This window comes from Neoarius graeffei, chromosome 15 (genome assembly GCF_027579695.1).
Source record: "Neoarius graeffei isolate fNeoGra1 chromosome 15, fNeoGra1.pri, whole genome shotgun sequence".
Lineage (NCBI taxonomy): Eukaryota > Metazoa > Chordata > Actinopteri > Siluriformes > Ariidae > Neoarius > Neoarius graeffei.
The window spans coordinates 51810918-51830311 of NC_083583.1; the positions used below are offsets into that span (position 1 = coordinate 51810918).

The following is a 19394-nucleotide window of genomic DNA, read 5'->3' on the forward strand; positions in this document are numbered from 1 at the left end:
ATCTGTTCGGACGTTATCACTGAAAAGGTGAGTTTTGACAGTTTTATTTTGTTTTAGTCTTGCAGTATAAGGCAATAGAATGTTTCTTTTTCATCTTACTTTCATATTTCGTAGTGTTTGCTTATTTTTGGCCAATATTTTGCAACCATGGTCAATTTAGATCGAACTTTTGATAGAATCTGCGGCCAGTCATTTTGCCCCGCCCCCGCCTCGCGCTCCGTCCGGTGCGGTAGTGATGTCCCGTTGCTCGCGCGCCGCAGCAGAGACCCGCGCGACCTTAAGCCGGTACAGTCGCTGTTCTTTTACCAGCGCCGTTATTCTCATCTTTCCGGTGTGTGCTTGATTTTTCCATTGTGTCCTATTTCTCCATATCAAATACCCAAACTGTATCATATTATTCATATTTAAGTGAATAATCAATTCAGTCATCATAACTTGCCATTTTTAAGCCAAGCAATCAAAAAGAGGAAATTTATTCAATATTTTCACTCATCTGTGAAGGAGGGGCTTTAATTCTTCATGATGGAGTTATTTTATATGGAAATCAATTTTACAAAAGCATTTGAATTGTAATCATAAAAGTTTTCCACAGTGGAGGCCGGATAAAGCAAGATGCTATCTTTATTCTTATTAAACAGGACAAAAGAAACATTGAGTGTTGGGTAAATGCAAAAAAAAAAAAAGTAAAATTAGAAAATTTATTTTTTGACCATAATGTCCCAAATGAGAGACCAGTTTCTGAGACAGACCCGTATTCAAGTAACACCGTTTTGGAAGCTTCCACAATAAGCAGGTTAACTGGTAACAAGTGAGGGTGTCATGATTGGATATAAAAGGAGCGGCACCAAAGGCTCAGTCTTTGCAAGCTAGGATGGGTCATGGCTCACTCTTTTGTGCCAAAATTTATGAGAGAGATGTTAATCAATTTAAAAAAGAACATTTCTCAACACAAGACTGTAGAGATTTTAGGTCGTTCAAAATCTACAGTACTGTGAAAAGATTGAGGGAATTCGGAGACATCTCAGCGCGTAAATGGCAAGGTCGGAAACCACTGTTGAATGTGTGTGACCTTCGAGCCCTCGGGCGTCACTGCCTGAGAAACCATCACGCTAATGTGACAAATTTCGCCACATGCGCTCAGGAGTACTTCAGAAAACTGCTGTCACTTAACACAGTCCGTCACTGCATCCAGAAATGTATCCTGAAACTGTATTACGCAAGGAGGAACCCATTCATCAATTCTATGCAGAAACGCCGCTGATTTCTCTGGGCCCGAACTCATCTCACATGGACTGAAAGACAGTGGAAATGCATGCTGTGGTCAGATGAATCCACATTTCAGCTTATTTGCAGGAAAACCGGATGTCGAGTTCTCAGTGCCAAAGGTGAACACGACCACCCAGTTTGTTATCAGAGAAAGGTGCAAAAACCAGCATCTGTGATAGTATGGGAGGCATCAGTGCTCACAGCATGGGTGAGTTGTATGTGTGTGCGAAGGTACCATTGGTATATTGGGGCATATATTGGTATTTAAGAGACACATTCATCAAGGCAATGTCTTTTCTTGGGAAGTCCATGCTTATTTAAGCAGGACAATGCCAGGCCTCAATCCGCACGGACTACAACAGCGTGGCTTCGTAAACAGAGTGTATGTGCTTGACTGGCCTGCTGCCAGTCCAGATCTGTCTCCTGTTGAGAATGTATCCTGAAGGATCATGAAGAAGAGAATCAGATGATGGCGACCACGGACTGTTGAGCAACTGAAGTCTTGTATCAAGCAAGAATGGACAAAAATTCCAAACGCAAAAGTTCAACAATTAGAATCTTCAGATCCCATACGATTAAAAAGCGTTATTAAAAGGAAAGGTGATGTAACACAATGGTAATAATGCCTCTGTCCCAACTTTTTTTTGAGTGTGTTGCAGGCATCAAATTCTAACTTCATTTATATTTACAACATACAATGAATTAAGTTGGTCAGTAAAACCACTGAAAATATTTTCTTTGTACTTTTGCCAGTTAAATAAAGCTTCACGTGAATTAAGAAATCACAGATTTTTTATTGCATTTTGGAAAATATCCCAGCTTTTCTGGAAATGGGGTTTGTAGATTAACGCTCACAAAATGGAGTTCTAAAACATCACCCATGAACCTATGAACAATACCTATGAATGATGTATTAGTTACTTCTGCTATTAATTCTCATCGAGAAACCGAATCTCTAGAAAGTGCATGCATTCGTGTTTAAAAAAAATTAAATAACTGACTATGGATAAAAACCAAAGGAATATGACAAAGCAAGTAATCGAACATGCTGACCATGTCTTGCTGCTTTCCTGCACTGCCAAAGACTAAATAATAAATTGTTGAAATTTTCTCTTGGAGGACGAGACACCTTGGCGCAACATGGCATATGTCAGGAAGAACTGCCTCACAAACTTGGTGGTTCACACACACAGGGCCTACCCTGAGTTCTGTCATGCTGCGGCCAATTAGGAAGACGAGTTCAGCAATGAAGAGGTTAATGCAAAGGTTCTTGTGGATGGTGTTCCTGTCACTCTGCAGGCCACGGAAGAAGCAGAATGTGAAGATGCACATGGCCAAGCAGACGAGTGAGACCACAATGCCCACACGAGTGATGACTGTCAGCAGCAGCTTGTGCTCTCTGCCTGGGCCCTGGAGAACGACAGGATGGAGCGAGAGAGGACATATAGGGAGGAGAGATGAATAAAATGTTTTGCCAAGGCAATGATAGATCATGTGTGTCACAACCATCTGTTCTAGCTTCCTCAGAGCTACAAACACAGCCTGTATTGTATATATTCAACAAATAAAGAGGGTGAGGGTTACTGGACCATCGACTCCTTCCGATCCAACCTTACCAGTATTTCCTGATGAGCCATAAGGATGGCGAAATTTGTTAGATGGCTGCATGAGCATGTTGTGTGGGTTTTGTTGGACTTAACAAGCTTGCAACCTTGTGTGGACCAGTATCCCATCATGCTCCTTTCTGAGTAATTCCAAAAGGAGCAGTTTGAGTTGAAAAAGTGTTGCATCTGGCAAAAAGAAGACAAATTACTCATATAAATTTATAAAGCGTTAATTGTTCTCCTTATAAATCCTCAAAAAAAAAAAAAAAAAACCTGTAAAGCGCTCGGTGTGCAGTGCCATTGCAAAAGAAGTGAGAAATTGAGCATGGGACCATTGATTATATGAGCTTCTAATAGAGAGTATAATGGTTTTAAGGCATGTCTGTGAAAATCACACAATTACTTTGACAGAGAGGAAAAATCAAGCAGAGGCTTCCTCTGGGAGCACTTCTGACCACTTTAAAAGACAAATGATAATTGGTCTTCTGGTAATTTCATCCCACATTGTCTGGCTAATCTGGGAGTTAATTTTCCAATCGGGGAAAAAAAAAAGGGAAATTGTATCATTTACATCCTAATGTCGACAAACAAATTAGTATTCATTAGGAATTTTGTCAAGACCCCCTAATAATTAACAGTTCATTCTTAGTTAATTTCATGTTCAATGGCTTAAACAAACACCTCTCTGACCTTGCAGGGTATTTAAAAATGAGGCGAAGTTTACAAGCTTTTCTGTCTGCCTTCCCACTGCTCTTGCTCTTAAGGCTTGTGTATTTGTTTAGCTGTGGGACTCACATCGATATGTTCCAGGGTAAAAATCACTGGCTCTGTTATATAGACTCGACTGGATTCCTTGTTGATCGAGGCAGCAATGACATCTGAATTTACGGCCACGGTGAAGTTGTGGCCGTTCGCCTCGCTGCCCAGTTTGATTGTTGCATTCTCGGTGCTCAGAAACTGGCCCAGGTTTTTGTACAGGGCAAACACCAACTTGGCAACACCTATACATTAAAGGAAATGAAAACAACATTGAAAGGGGTGAGGCACTGATTTATGAAGATTAGGTTTCTGTAGCCCACAACAGGAATGTATACGGTGTTTCAAAAAATTTGATATATCCCAGAAACTACACAGTCTAGGCAAATGAACCTGAACAGGCTTAATGTTGAGCGATATACGATTTATTCCTCAAAATTTGAATGAGAAATTCAAAGGTATGTGGATTCCATGAACGATTGCACAAATTTTCAATATGCGCGGTCGCCTCACAGCAAGAAGGTTCTGGTAGGTTCGAGCCCAGCGGCCGGCGAGGGGCTTTCTGTGTGGAGTTTGCATGTTCTCCCCGTGTCTGCGTGGGTTTCCTCCGGGTGCTCCGGTTTCCCCCCACAGTCCAAAGACATGCGGTTAGGTTAATATGGGACGGCCTTGGGCTGAGGTGCCCTTGAGCGAGGCACCTAACCCCTAATTCCTCCCCGGGCGCTGTTACCATGGCTGCCCACTGCTCTGGGTATGTGTATGTGTTCACTTCTTCAGATGGTTGCAGTTAAATGCAAAGAGGAATTTCACAAGTGTGTGATGACTAAAGTCTTTTGTGCCGTGTCCAAATCTGCATTGCAGTTGGCGCATTTTTATTCAACTGTCTCATAAGGGGTGTTCACACGGCAACTTTTACTCCGGTGTAGCACTGGGGCTGCCCCGGTAGAGCGTTCACACGGTACAAAGTTATACCGGTGTAGCCCCTGAAAGCTGCTTAAACCGGTGCAAATCTAACCCTGCTCGGGAGGTGGTTTAAGAAATTTACTCCAGAGTAAATGCTAGTTTGCGGGGCAGCACCGATATAAAATGGGACGTCTGAACGCTACAGGGGTAGACTCGCTACGCGGGAGGAGAGTTGATTACATACGGGCATTGCATAATTTGCATCCTGGTGTTTTGCGCTTCCAAAATGACGAATATCAACAACAGAACTGCGTGTCTTCCAGTGTCGCCAGATTGGGCGGTTTTAAGTGCATTTTGGCGGATTTGAACATATTTTGGGCTGGAAAACGTCAACAGTATCTGGCAACACTGGTGTCTTCATCCACGTTGTTTTCCCGGCGCTTGGTGATGCCATGACAACCGGGAAAAGGAAGTACATTTTCACGCATGCGCGTATTTCATTTCCGCATTATTACTATCGTATAGCACGGTCGCAAAAACTGCCGTGTGAACGCAAGTGGGGCTGCACCGGTGCTAACACGCTTCTCTCTAGTAAGCAGGTTTGTGACGTGTGAACGCTCCACTAAATTTACACTGGTGTAAGATATATCGCAACAAAATACATCGGTGCAGCATCGATGCAAATATGTGCCGTGTGAACACCCCTATAAACGCACGCTGCACAGTCTTGTTCGACTGTGTCCGAGTGTACTCTAACACACAAAACGCCTTTTCTTTTCCAGTGAATGGCATTTCTATACCTAAAAAAAAATACAAACATTAAGCATAAAACTTTGACCTGTTTCCACACATGCTGTTAAAATTTGAGGTCAACTGAACAAGAACTGGCAAAGTTATTAGATTGTGAAATGATATTAAATTTTTTGAAACACCCTGTATTATGATACAGTACATGGAGAGAGTCTTTATGTAGTACACTGAATCCCACCTGGCGCTCTGTAGCCCTTTAAATGAAGTGAGAAGAAGAAGTCAGCAGTGAGAGACGCAAAGCTAAAGTTCAGGCCTTTTATTTAACAGAAAGATGTGGACTGGAAAAGTTGTGAGCCGAACAGCTTCAGACAGGGCTGCAATATCTGAGCTAAAACTGCTGATATCCAGGAGCTCCCCAGATATGCCGAGTCATGCCCACCGTTCCAGCGTTATTAATACGACTAAAAGTCTTTAGACAGTCTCGCCTAAGGGATGGCGTCAGTGCTGTGTTATAAGTCTGAAATCAATAAGTTGGTGTGCTGTGCTCCTGAAGGAAAAGAAACATATTGCCCCGTGCACCCATCACAGAAGGAATGGGTTCGACTAGCATCAGAAAACAAAAAAAAAATAGGGACCAAGACCTCTCATAAAGACCAAACCTCGTTTTATACGTAACTGATTTGTAATGACAAAATAATCAAAATAGGCACAATGAGGAGAAGGCAGCCATGTGAAATATCAATGTAATTCTCCTATTTTATATTAAACTTTGGTCAAATATCTGTAACATTCTGCATTCTCTGCAATTTTTTTTTTTTACCTTGCGCAATACCAGAAAAATTCAGTTGAAATCGAGCCATTTGAGGCAAATTGGTCCGCCTCTGAAAAAACTTGGCATTTGGATTTCCCGGGAAACATTGATTTTCGTGACGTCATCTGCGGGACGCCTGCTTCTGAATCCTACGTCAGCGCTGGTTTGTTTATGAGAAAACAACCTGGTGGTTTTCTGCAAATTTCTTCAACGTTATCGCGTAATTATTAAAACGGTTAACAGATGTATTGTAGGAGGGTGTAGCAACACCAATCTTGATGGGATTAGTACTCATCATTTCCCAAAAGACCGGACAATGAGAGAGAAATAGGAGCGCTTGGTGTACACAGGCTGTGCACTGAAACCGTGCAAAGCTCGCGCAGCCTGCTGGCGCTTCCGCAGGTGATGTCACGAATCTGGCTCCAGACTCCCTTGGGATTTTTCCAGACGCGTTTTGTTATTTTATTTTTTTCTGCTGTAGACAGATGGCCTTGTGCAAAATGACCCTTCTGGATGAGTGTGTAAAGGGACATACTTTCATATAAAAAAAAAACACGAAATTGATCCAGAATATGCCCTTTAAGATTGGCTTCCTAGCTGAGGTTAAAATAACATGACTGCTGAAATACAAAATTACATCTCAAGAAACAATTTAATGATAAACGTTTTGTCCAGGCATCTTTGTCCAGGTTGTTTGTTTCTCCAGAAACATCACCCACTTAATATTTCTGTGATGAGTTTTCTACATATACAAATATACACATACATGTTAACCTATACGGAATGTCCGTATTTTATACGGATTTGATTCAATAAACGTAGTATACGGGCGTACAAATAAAGTTATATGGATTCTTTAAAAAAACTTCAATATTTATTTAGAGCTATAATCAATTCCCACGATGATAAAAGAGCGCATAACATTTACAAACGTACTGTACACCACAGCCAGCCAGTAAAGAGTCTTATGAAATCACGCGTTATCTTGTGGTAGCGAGACTTCGTTCCACTTTTGATCATGCGCACACCGCATTGCGAGAATCCCGCCAACCGGGAAGTCATAGACATATAAACATAGACGCCGCCTTCTGCGTAGAATCATACGTCATCCTCGCCGCCATATTGGATGTGGCAAAGTGGAGATTCTTCAACCGTCTCTGGTATAGCGTCTAGACAGTAGCCGAGAATAAAGATACCTCATTCATGTGCTGCGTTTAACTGTACCAACAGGTTTACCGTCCAAACGAGATCACATGGGATTACCTTTCACAAGTGAGACTGGAAAAATACTTTTCACTGTATTTGGTCATTATAACGTAATTTTACGAACAGATTTTTCTGACTTTGTGGCTAATATGAAGTCTCGCGCATAATAGCCGCTCGGTGAAACCTGTCTCCAAACAACGAAGTATTTCCTTCGTAACTACGCTGATAACACTTTGTGTTTTTGTCAAACATTGGAGCTTTGTATTCATTCTGAAGGTTTATTGTTATCAATATTGAATAAAAAGTAACTGGGATAGATCACTGTTAATTATCATTCAAATTTTAGGTAAATTATTTTAATTTGCGGGCGGCACGGTGGTGTAGTGGTTAGCGCTGTCGCCTCACAGCAAGAAGGTCCTGGGTTCGAGCCCCGGGGCCGGCGAGGGCCTTTCTGTGTGGAGTTTGCATGTTCTCCCCGTGTCCGCGTGGGTTTCCTCCGGGTGCTCCGGTTTCCCCCACAGTCCAAAGACATGCAGGTTAGGTTAACTGGTGACTCTAAATTGACCGTAGGTGTGAATGTGAGTGTGAATGGTTGTCTGTGTCTATGTGTCAGCACTGTGATGACCTGGAGACTTGTCCAGGGTGTACCCCGCCTTTCGCCCGTAGTCAGCTGGGATAGGCTCCAGCTTGCCTGCGACCCTGTAGAAGGATAAAGCGGCTAGAGATAATGAGATGAGATTTTAATTTGCATCTTATACGGATTTTATAAGGGAAATACGGATTTTGGAGGTTGGTTATACAGGTTTGATTGACCAAAGGTTGACATGTATGTACCGTATACTGTACATCTATTTTCATACCAGTGCAAAATAGGCAATGTTCAAATCGCACATTTCTGAAGTGATAATCATCTAAATGAAGGCACCTGAAACAAGTTGCTAATGTCAGAAGTGCAGGTGCACATTTGTAGATTGAAACACACTGGGTGTTAAAAAAAAAAAAAAAAACACCTGACAGTTTCCACCTTTTCCACAGTTACATGCAAAAACATGCAGTGGCACTTAATAGTGCTCATGCCTTATAAGCACATCTTTTACCACTTCTGCCTGTGTGTGTGTGTGTGTGCATGCACATATGTGTTTACCATTCCGACTGTTCAGTTTAACCGTATTGGCTGTCAGCTGGATAGATATACCACCCTTGCTGCTCTGGGGAAACTTGAAGTCCTGCACCTGGCCGTCTGTGCTCAGCACATACACATCCAGAACTAGATAAAGAGAGAAAAGGAAAAAAAATAACAAAAAAAAACATTTTGTACTGAGGGTTTTTCATTGATTTGTATCTCACCATTCCTACATATAAAATGGAGTTCAACATGCCTTCCATACAAAACGAACAAATTAATATCAAGGGGATTGTAGTGAATATAATAAAATCAAATGTCAAAATTATTAGTTCTTTTTTATGCATTTTGTCAGGGAAATTTACTCTCAAAGTGCAAAAAATACAAATAATTACCCTCTGATTGTAACTGACTATTTCCATGTATCAAGGCTGATAGTAATTACTGACTTTGTGACTGCAGGCGCATTTCATGCCCTTGAAAAGCTGCAAACGTTATTGCGCAGATGAGACATCAACAATCAGCAGTCTACACTGCTTTGGAAAATGTGTTCGTTTCTTTTCAATGATGGACAAAACCATTTTGCAAACATACCCCCTGCTAAATCTGATTTTTATGTCTTTCATGGAAGAGCCTTAAAACCAAAAATTTGTCGTGTTAGTTGGAACCGCCAAAGCTCCTGGCTATGCACTGGGCTCAGTTATTTAATTTTTTAAGTGTAAGCCTCAGTAGCTTGAATGCAACAGTCAGCTTCACTGTCTGGAGTTCTAAGGTCACGTCCCAAAGAAGCATAAAGCATATGCGCTCCTTAAACGTCCAGACTCAAAATCCTACTGCGGAAAGTAAGCCATATTTTATATATGTTGGCCACATTTATTGGCAGTACTCACTGATATTGCTTGCTGGCACTTTCACTATTGCTGGTTCCATTAGATTGTCAGCAAGGACGAAAGCTCCTTCCTCCAGAGTGTCCAGTAACATGGTGGCAGCATGAGTCTGCTCTGTGATATTCATGCCTCGCCAAGACTTCAGTGCTTCTGGCCGGAGCAGGTTGTCCACGGTATCCACTATAGCCTGCAACCGAAAACGAACTGGCATGTTATCACATGTTATGACAATGAGGTCAAAGGTCCAAGTATTTTTTGCTTTATAGTAGTGTCAGATCGTCTTTGCCCACAAAAACAAACATGCATGCCATAACACCATGACCACTATGTTTTTGTTAACCGATTTTTAACTGATCTGCATCAAAGCACATTCCTTCCACCAGAAGCAAAATCAGTAAAGAAAAGACAGAGGAAAAATAACAGTGAGTATAAGATGCTGTTTATGAGAAACTGGACAGTAATACAGTTTGTAGTGTTTTGGCCCTGTATTTCAGCATAGTATTCTCAGCACAAGTGAAATAAAACGAGGACACTATGTACTAAGTTACATGACATGAGTTACATGTCAATCCTGAGATCGAGATGCTGACCTCTTCTGCTCCTCGGACCTGCCTGATCCATCCTGATGCCCTGTGTCTGGTTGGCGTCTCATCACATCGCTCCTGTAGAGGACGGCTCCATATGGACAGTCGAAAGTCGCACTTGGAAGACGCTCTGGACACTTACAGTAATGCTGAGGACTACAGTTGACTTGCTAACTTTAGGACTGCAGTTGTCGTGAACAGTTTTGCACTCAAGTTTCCATCAGTGAAGAGTTAGAACATCAACGAAAACAGTTAAAACTGTTAATGTTATAGTCATGTTGTCTGTTGGTGCCCAAATGAGGATGGGTTCCCTTTGGAGTCCGGTTCCTCTCGAGGTTTCTTCCTCGTGTCGTCTGAGGGAGTTTTTCCTTGCCACCGTTGCCACAGGCTTGCTCATTGGGGATAGGTTAGGGATAAAATTAGCTCATGTTTTAAATCATTCGAATTCTGTAAAGCTGCTTTGTGACAGTGTTTATTGTTAAAAGCGCTATACAAATAAACTTGACTTGACTACTAAGTGCTGAATGCCAGGGGTTATTCTGGAGGTATTTACATCCAGTAGATACTTTTAATCACAAGAATCCAAAACGCCAAAATGAGCAATGATGTCGCAAATTTCCCGACCACCATGGTGCATACTGATACCGTCCACAACAATCCAGCAGTGACAGCGCTATGCTTCCCGACAGGACGCAAACACTATAGTTTAGCAAATAAATCAGCTGTGCATTGACAAAACCCATCTTTCTGAACAAGCAGCACATCATCATATAATCTATCCAAATACATGTTTGACCGTTTGTTGCTTCTCTCTTACACGCACTGACTGTGTACTATTTGTATACATTGTACCACATCTCCCTAACACATGGATGGGTCCTGCACCGACATCACCATCTCCACTAAACAATCAATCACAGTTTGTTCTTCTATGAACCGACCAGCTGCGAATGTTACATCAATCACAGCTAACACATCAGCGATTTGTCATATGAGCATATCCGAAAAGATCAAGATCTTCAATACAAAAATACGTTTAATTCAAATGTGCTGTGTAAGCTTGACGCTGCCTCCCTCTTTCACCGTCGACACAGCAGCCCGTCAACAACGTTGTTGTCCAATCTGCATTATTACAATGTTTCGGATCCATCCATTATCTCTAGCCGCTTTATCCTGTCCTACAGGGTCGCAGGCAAGCTGGAGCCTATCCCAGCTGACTACGGGCGAAAGACGGGGTACACCCTGGACAAGTCGCCAGGTCATCACAGGGCTGACACATAGACACAGACAACCATTCACACCTACGGTCAATTTAGAGTCACCAGTTAACCTAACCTGCATGTCTTTGGACTGTGGGGGAAACCGGAGCACCCGGAGGAAACCCACGCGGACACGGGGAGAACATGCAAACTCCATACAGAAAGGCCCTCGTCAGCCACTGGGCTTGAACCCAGGATCTTCTTGCTGTGAGGCGACAGCGCTAACCACTACACCAACTTGCCACCCATTTCAGAACCACTGATTTAATAAATCATCAGGAATCCTAACTAATTCAGCACTTAAGATGTTAGTGTTCAATGCTATGACACAGTCCGAGGGCATATAGTTTTAAAATGCTTAAGGCTTGCACTGATAACATGTTTCTAGCAGGGGGTACTCACACAAACTGTCGGGGGGTCAGAGGATGCTGAGTGCACAATACATCAGTAATTATTCAAAAGCACCGCAAGTAGTGGTTATACACTTCCAGCTCTCCTATGTGCTAATCAGATGCAAATATATGCGAAAATCCTGGCTCTTACAAAACAACATTATAACTGCACAAATAACTCAATATCACAATGCAAAAATAACTCGCCTATTTATCCAACCAATCCACGATGCAGGCATATCTCCTGCAGAGAGTCGACTTGTGATTTTGCAGTTTGCTCTGTGGCTCCAAACTCCTGCTCTTCATCTATCTCTATCTATTCACACCTGCAGGCTACTGCCGCTAGCTGTTGTTGACATTGGTGTCTGACTACCAACAGCTCGTTTCTCCGAGTACCAGGGTTTCCAGTTCCCTGCAGCACTTCACGACACAAGCCTGAGCCCTCTTTTTTTTTATTTTCTTTTAGCATCTTTAGTCCCATCAATTCTGCTTACTTCTTTGGGAACTGGTTAATTTAGCACCTTTTCTATATCGCTCTTGGTTAGCACCAGTGATGCGTGACCACATACAGTGGTGCTTGAAAGTTTGTGAACCCTTTAGAATTTTCTATATTTCTGCATAAATATGACTTAAAACATCATCAGATTTTCACACAAGTCCTAAAAGTAGATAAAGAGAACCCAGTTAAACAAATGAGACAAAAATATTATACTTGGTCATTTATTTATTGAGGAAAATAAGAAGAGCAAGGCGTGTAATAGTCGGCGAGGTCACAAAGGACCCCAGGGTAACTTCTAAGCAACTGAAGGCCTCTCTTACATTGGCTAATGTTAATGTTCATGAGTCCACCATCAGGAGAACACTGAACAACAATGGTGTGCATGGCAGGGTTACAAGGAGAAAGCCACTGCTCGCCAAAAAGAACACTGCTGCTCATCTGTGGTTTGCTAAAGATCACGTGGACAAGCCAGAAGGCTATTGGAAAAATGTTTTGTGGACAGATGAGACCAAAATAGAACTTTTTGGTTTAAATGAGAAGCGTCATGTTTGGAGAAAGGAAAACACTGCATTCCAGCATAAGAACCTTATCCCATCTGTGAAACATGGTGGTGGTGGTAGTATCATGGTTTGGGCCTGTTTTGCTGCATCTGGGCCAGGACGGCTTGCCATCATTGATGGAACAATAAATTCTGAATTATACCAGCAAATTCTAAAGGAAAATGTCAGGACATCTGTCCATGAACTGAATCTCAAGAGAAGGTCGGTCATGCAGCAAGACAATGACCCTAAGCACACAAGTCGTTCTACCAAAGAATGGTTAAAGAAGAATAAAGTTAATGTTTTGGAATGGCCAAGTCAAAGTCCTGACCTTAAACCAGTCAAAATGTTGTGGAAGGACCTGAAGCGAGCAGTTCATGTGAGGAAACCCACCAACATCCCAGAGTTGAAGCTGTTCTGTATGGAGGAATGGGCTAAAATTCCTCCAAGCCGGTGTGCAGGACTGATCAACAGTTACTGGAAATGTTTAGTTGCGGTTATTGTTGCACAAGGGGGTCACACCAGATACTGAAAGCAAAGGTTCACATAGTTTTGCCACTCACAGATATGTAATATTGGATCCTTTTCCTCAATAAATAAATGGCCAAGTATAATATTTTTGTCTCATTTGTTTAACTGGGTTCTCTTTATCTACTTTTAGGACTTGTGTGAAAATCTTTCAAGCATATTTCCATCTACACTGTTACCAAATAATTTTACACCATAATAATGTAACAATTACAGCATAGGGTATAAATCAGGCTGATGCGTATATCTAGCATCGTGTCAGTTATTGTTCAATTATGCATTGGAAGTGACCTAAAGCCTGTGTCACACTGTCTCGTATCTTGCCATGTCAGCAGCGTATGGGTCAAACGCTAAGAAATGAAGCATATTTCATCCAAAATTAAAGCCCTGTGACGTACATGGCATATGTGTGATGTTTCTGTAGCGTTCCTGTGGTGTATCTGGGGCTTGTATGGGGTTCAAGGGACGTAAAGTTATGGCGTACTGAGGCGTATGCCACTGCGTACCTGTGGTGTATCGGCAACGTTTTGTACACTGTAAAAAAAAAAAGACACGTCTAGGGTATTTACACGAAACACCGGGGTATTTAAATAATACTTCAGTGTCTTTAATGACATGGGTGTATATGAAGGATGCAAGAAAATACACGTATGTATTATAAAGACACCGGCGGTTATCAGTAGACACAAGACATGTCTTCTAAGTGTTACATTTAGGGATATTTAAATAAGACATGTCGAAGCTCTTTTTTATTTACAGTGCACTCGCTACTCGCCAAACGCAAGTTGTGAAATCTAATGGCGAGTAAAGATCGCCCCAGACTTGCCTTTCTCAGCGAGTGTATTCAAAACGATGGGTTCCTACCTAGTATTCATGTAAAATCCAAGAAATTTTCGACAAAAGCTCCTTCTTTGCGCAGGAGTCTCGGGCGTGCTCCGGACTGCGCGCACGTTTTATTAAAACTGGCTATATGATGAATTAAACGGCTTCACTGGACTCAAAGCTCAGAGAGCAGCCTGTCATGGTAAGGGTCACTTGTTTGCTTTACAAAATTGAAATAAGACATGTCTCAGCCCTTTTATTTACAGCGCACGCCACAGTTACGTCGCATATCGACTGAAGCGTTCGCACGGCGCAATAGGTGTTCGAGCAACGTTCCCGCTGTGTCACTGCTACGTAGCTTTCGTTTTTACACCGTACATGTGACGTGTCAAAGCTGCTACGCATGTGCTATGGACTTAAAAATGCGCCGCACCCTGGTGTACAAGGAGATCGTGTTACGCATCCTAGAGTATTAGCTACGTAAGCTGGCGATGCTGTGACGTTCCTTCCTTACTGCTACAGTACGTATCCTGAAACACCAATGTGTGACACAGGCATTACTGACTTTTAATGTGGTGTGATCAAGTATCTCCTAAACAGCTGTTGTCCTGAGCTTTGCACTAGAGGTCTGCGTGGGACAGAATTTTCAGTCCTGCTCCCGCATTGTGCAGTCCCGCTCCCGCTCGCTCCCGCAAAGAATTATGATTTTCAGTCCCGCTCCCGCCCGCGCCTGCCATATTTTGTCCCGCTCCCGCCCGCAAATCCCGCATGATGCAGATGTTTGCATTATTTCTCACGAAAGTTCTTGTCATTGGCTTGGGGAATTAAACATGCTGAGCTTAGCTGAGCTCTCCACTGACCGATCCTTCACCTAGCGCACGGAGCGAGGGTGCGCGTTGCCAGGCGGCATGCGCAGCTGAGGCTTTACAGAGATACCCAACACACCTACCAAAATCTACAGTGGATATTAAGAATATTGTACATTGCACATAGCTTATATGTCACTCTTCGCGTTTACATTCTAGGAAGTCTTACTTCTGAAGCACTGTGAGCTTCACTAGAGGAGCTCTGCTCTTCTGCCATGATCGGAGATCTCAAACACGGAAGAGCGGAAAGGAATCGGAAACGTACGCGAGATTAGACCACATCCTGCAGCTTATCACCTCTCCCGCCCGCTCCCACATTGTGCACTCCCCCTCCCACCCGCAATGAGCTTTCAAAATTTGTCCCGCGCCGCACTGCTTTGCGTCGGGTCCCGCGGGTTCCGCGGGACTCCCGCGGGAGTGCAGGGCTCTACTTTGCACACAAAACCATTCCAAATATTTTTAACAATGGAGCAAAAACAAACGTTCAGCAAGCACTGTGAATGAAAACAGCTTGACAGAGAGGTCAAAAGAGGACGGTAATAATCATGCAAGAACGCAGCCGGGCTACAACTAGACTAATCGCATCACCATCGAACACTGCTGGGCTAAATACCATCTCGGACGCATTTATGGGACGCGGTCTCAAACGGGCCACAACATGGGAAACGGGAAAAGTTGCCTGGCCTGAGAAAAATCAAGATTTCTTTTACGTCGTGCTGATTAGAATTGGACTTCAGCCGCACAGGGAGTGTGATAAGGTATCTCAGTGTCACCAGTGTGTTGAGAAATCAAGGCATGTTTCCACTAGTTCCTGGGCCATAGATCCAGGAACCTTTTTACTTCCTGAACCAGGTTTGGAACTCATCTGCAGACCAGGAGTTATTGTCATGGAGTTTGCTGTGCTGAATGTCATGCATGCTGCTCGTGAAATGACAAAAATAGACTTGACGTGTGAAACTGAACCCTGTGACTACTGCTGCACCACTTAAAAAGCTTTTAAAAAGATACATCAAGGTAAATGTTCGCAGGCGCAAAAAGCTCAACCTGGTGCAGGTTTGCTTTTATTTTGTCTACCTTTGTTACATGCTAAAATGGCACGCATTATGTAAGTTGTTTCCTTTCTGCTATTTTATATAATGGTAATGTTCCCTGTAGCGTGATGGAAAATGCAGAACAGTAACTTGTCCAGGAATCGTGCAGCTCTCGCTCTGAAACGCTTAGTTTCTCCAAAGGAGAATCAGTACCTATGAGGCAGGAAATATTTTCCTGGCACACGTTCATCCCTCCATGACTAGAGTTTATCCACACTTGCACATAAAGCATGATAATGCACCATATCTCAAGGCATGTATTGTCACTGAATGGTTGCAGGAGCATAACAGCTTTTTCTTTCATGGCTTCAGTGGTCTGTTTAACCTCCACATCTCAACCCAACAAAGCATATTTGGGACAAAGTATAAAGGGCTGCTTACCGCAAGACTGCGCAGCCATCCAATTTGCATTAACGGCACAATAAGGTCATTTTTGTGTTCGTTCGAAAGCATCCGTCATCTCTTTATGCGATTCTGAATGCCAAAGGAAGCACAACACACCTATATTGGATGAACCAAATAGGAATTGCACTTCTTTTTTATTCCTACTTGTGCCATTTCACAGGATCGTAAGTCACTGGATAAAGTGACAATCTTAAATAAAACGGTCACGTTTAATGCTTGTTTCGAAACCCTGATAGGCCTGCAATGCTCAGTTGCCGCTTTTCCACCAAAGCAGTTCCAGGGCTGGTTCGGGGCCAGTGCTTAGTTTGGAACCGGGTTTTCTGTTTCCACTGACAAAGAACTGGCTCTGGGGCCAGAAAAACCGGTTCCAGGCTAGCACCAACTCTCTGCTGGGCCAGAGGAAAGAACCGCTTACGTCAGCGGGGGGGGGCGGAGTTGTTAAGACCGACAACAATAACAAGACCGCGAAAGATCGCCATTTTTAAGCGACTAGAAGCAGCAGCTGTACAAACGCGAAGTCATCCATTATTAGGGCCCGAGCCCTATGGGCGAAGGCCCTATTGTTCTTGTAAGAGTTCACTATTATTATTCTTCCGTCTTCTTCTTCTTTATTTTTCTCCGCTGTTGGGCCATTTTCGGGGCGCTTGCCATGGGCGAAAACGCACGAAATTTGGCACCACTTCCGAGAATTGCCACCGCTACTCAGAACCAAAAGCCCAAACTTGGCCGGGGCTCAGGGCCTCTATTGCGCCCCCTAAGTCGTTGTGATTTTGGCCTCCCGCATTAAGGTGCCTGGTTGCCATATAGTTTGTAGTACTGGCATGCCATTTGGTACGCATATGTATCTCACTAAGCCGGACAAAAATGTAATGCCAATGCATTAGCCACGCCCAACAGGAAGTGAGGTAATTTCACTTTTGTGCGAAATGCATGGCCACGAAGACGGCGCAACTCCTCCTAGACCGTTCACGGGAATGTCACCAAAATTGATACACATCATCTACAGACATGGCTGACAAAAGTTACTAAATAAGTTTCACATAGGATAAACCGTTCAGAAGTTATACGTCAATCAATTTTCACTTCAAAATTTTACATGCTAAAAAATTCATAACAAATCTTCCAATTGCTCAATACTGCTCATACTTCACACGCTAATCACTCATTGGGCTTCTGACATGTTACCCAATTTCTGTGATATTTCGCCACTGGGGGCGCTATTTTTGGGAAAAAAATCCAATCTTTCCTCAAATTTGGTCAAACTTCACGGCCACCCTCTTACTACCTCCCATGTCATGTATACCACATTTTGGGAATTTTCGTCCATGGGGGGCGCTGTTTTTGGCCGAGGCAATTTCTCCAAAATGGGTTTCCTGTTAATAACTCCATAATGCTTTTCCTTCACACCACTACCTTGTGATAGTACGTTGCTGTTGTAGACACTTATTTTTCCAACTCATAATCGCTCATGTACAGCATAGCGCCACCTACTGACATGGGAAAAACCAAAAAATTTATTCTTCAAAAATCTATATCTCATCTTCTATTTACTCAATTTTCATCACACTTCATACGCAAACTCTTCATAGCTCACCTGACATATACGCCAAATTTTGTGCACTTTCGCCCCTGGGGGTGCTGGTTATGGCAGAAATGATATTGCAGCTTCTGATTTGTCAACCTTGGCAAGCAAACTCTTTACAAGACCCTTATTGGGGCGCTTGCCATGGTCGACGACGCTCGAAATTTGGCTCCTTTTTCTTAGACTGCCACCGCTTCTGAGAACCAGAAGCCCAGATCCAGGCGGGCCTCAGGGCCTCTATAGCGCCCCCTAACGTGTTGTGATTTTTGCCTCTCGCATTAAGGTGCCTGGTTGCCATGTAGTTTCTAGTAGTGGCATGCCCTTTAGTACGCATATGTATCTCACCAAGCCGGACAAAACTGTAATGCCAATGCATTAGCCACGCCCTACAGGAAGTGAGGTAATTTCACTTTTGTGCGAAATGCATGCCCACGAAGACGGTGCAACTCCTCCTAGACCGTTCATAGGAACATCACCAAAATTGATACACATCATCTACAGACATGGCTGACAAAAGTTGCTAAATACGTTTCACGTAGGGTAAACCGTTCAGAAGTTATACGTCAATCATTTTTCAATGCAGAATTTTACATGCTTAAAAATTCATAACAAATCTTCTAATTGCTCAACACTGCTCATACTTCACACGCCAATCACTCATTGGGCTTCTGACATGTGACCCAATTTCTGTGATGTTTTGCCACTGGGGGCGCTATTTTTGGGCAAAAAATCCAATCTTTCCTCAAATTTGGTCAAACTTCACGGCCACCCTCTTACTACCTCCCATGTCATGTATACCACATTTTGGGAATTTTCGTCCATGGGGGGCGCTGTTTTTGGCCCACGCAGTTGCTCCAAAACGGGTTTTTGGTAAATAATTCCATAATGCTTTTCCTTCACACCACTACCTTGTGATTGTACGTTGCTGTTGTAGACACTTATTTTTCCATCTCATAATCGCTCATGTACAGCATAGCGCCACCTACTGACATGGGAAAAACCAAAAAATTTATTCTTCACAAATCTATATCTCATCTTCTATTTACTCAATTGTCATCAAACTTCATACGCAAACTCTTCATAGCTCACCTGACATATACGCCAAATTTTGTGCACTTTCGCCCCTGGGGGTGCTGATTATGGCAAAAATGATATTGCAGCTTCTGATTTGTCAAACTTGGCAAGCAAACTCTTTTCAAGACCCTTATTGAGGCGCTTGCCATGGTCGACAACGCATGAAGTGCGAGACCCTATTGTTGCCATGTGTCCAATTCTGTGCTTTGTCGCCATTGTGGGAGTAATGTCTCTTGCCGCAGAAGCTGTGGAAGGTATTTCGCAGGGACGCATGCCCCCGCCCCCCTTGGCCGCTGGCGCGAGGGCCCGTCGAGGCCGCTTGCGGCTTTAATTATTATTGTTGTTGTTGCTGCTGCTTCTTCCGTGTTGTTTTTGCTTCGATATTCGCGCCAAGGTTTATGCAAACGTAGCGACGTAACTGACATATACAACTACGTAACTGACATA

The 19394-nt window shown here is 43.0% G+C and overlaps 1 protein-coding gene across 9 annotated transcripts in view; it reads right to left on the minus strand.

Annotated features, from left to right (window-relative positions):
- The window catches only part of adgrl2a (adhesion G protein-coupled receptor L2a), a 244320-nt gene that overhangs the window by 29408 nt on the left and 195518 nt on the right, over nt 1–19394 (minus strand). For all 9 annotated transcript variants that reach the window (XM_060941582.1, XM_060941576.1, XM_060941575.1 and 6 more), the window contains 5 exons: nt 9310–9493; nt 8441–8563; nt 3666–3871; nt 2883–3056; nt 2467–2676 (listed from right to left, as the gene is read on the minus strand). In XM_060941582.1, the coding sequence (XP_060797565.1) occupies nt 2467–2676; nt 2883–3056; nt 3666–3871; nt 8441–8563; nt 9310–9493 (897 nt within the window). The remainder of the gene's footprint in view (nt 1–2466; nt 2677–2882; nt 3057–3665; nt 3872–8440; nt 8564–9309; nt 9494–19394) is intronic.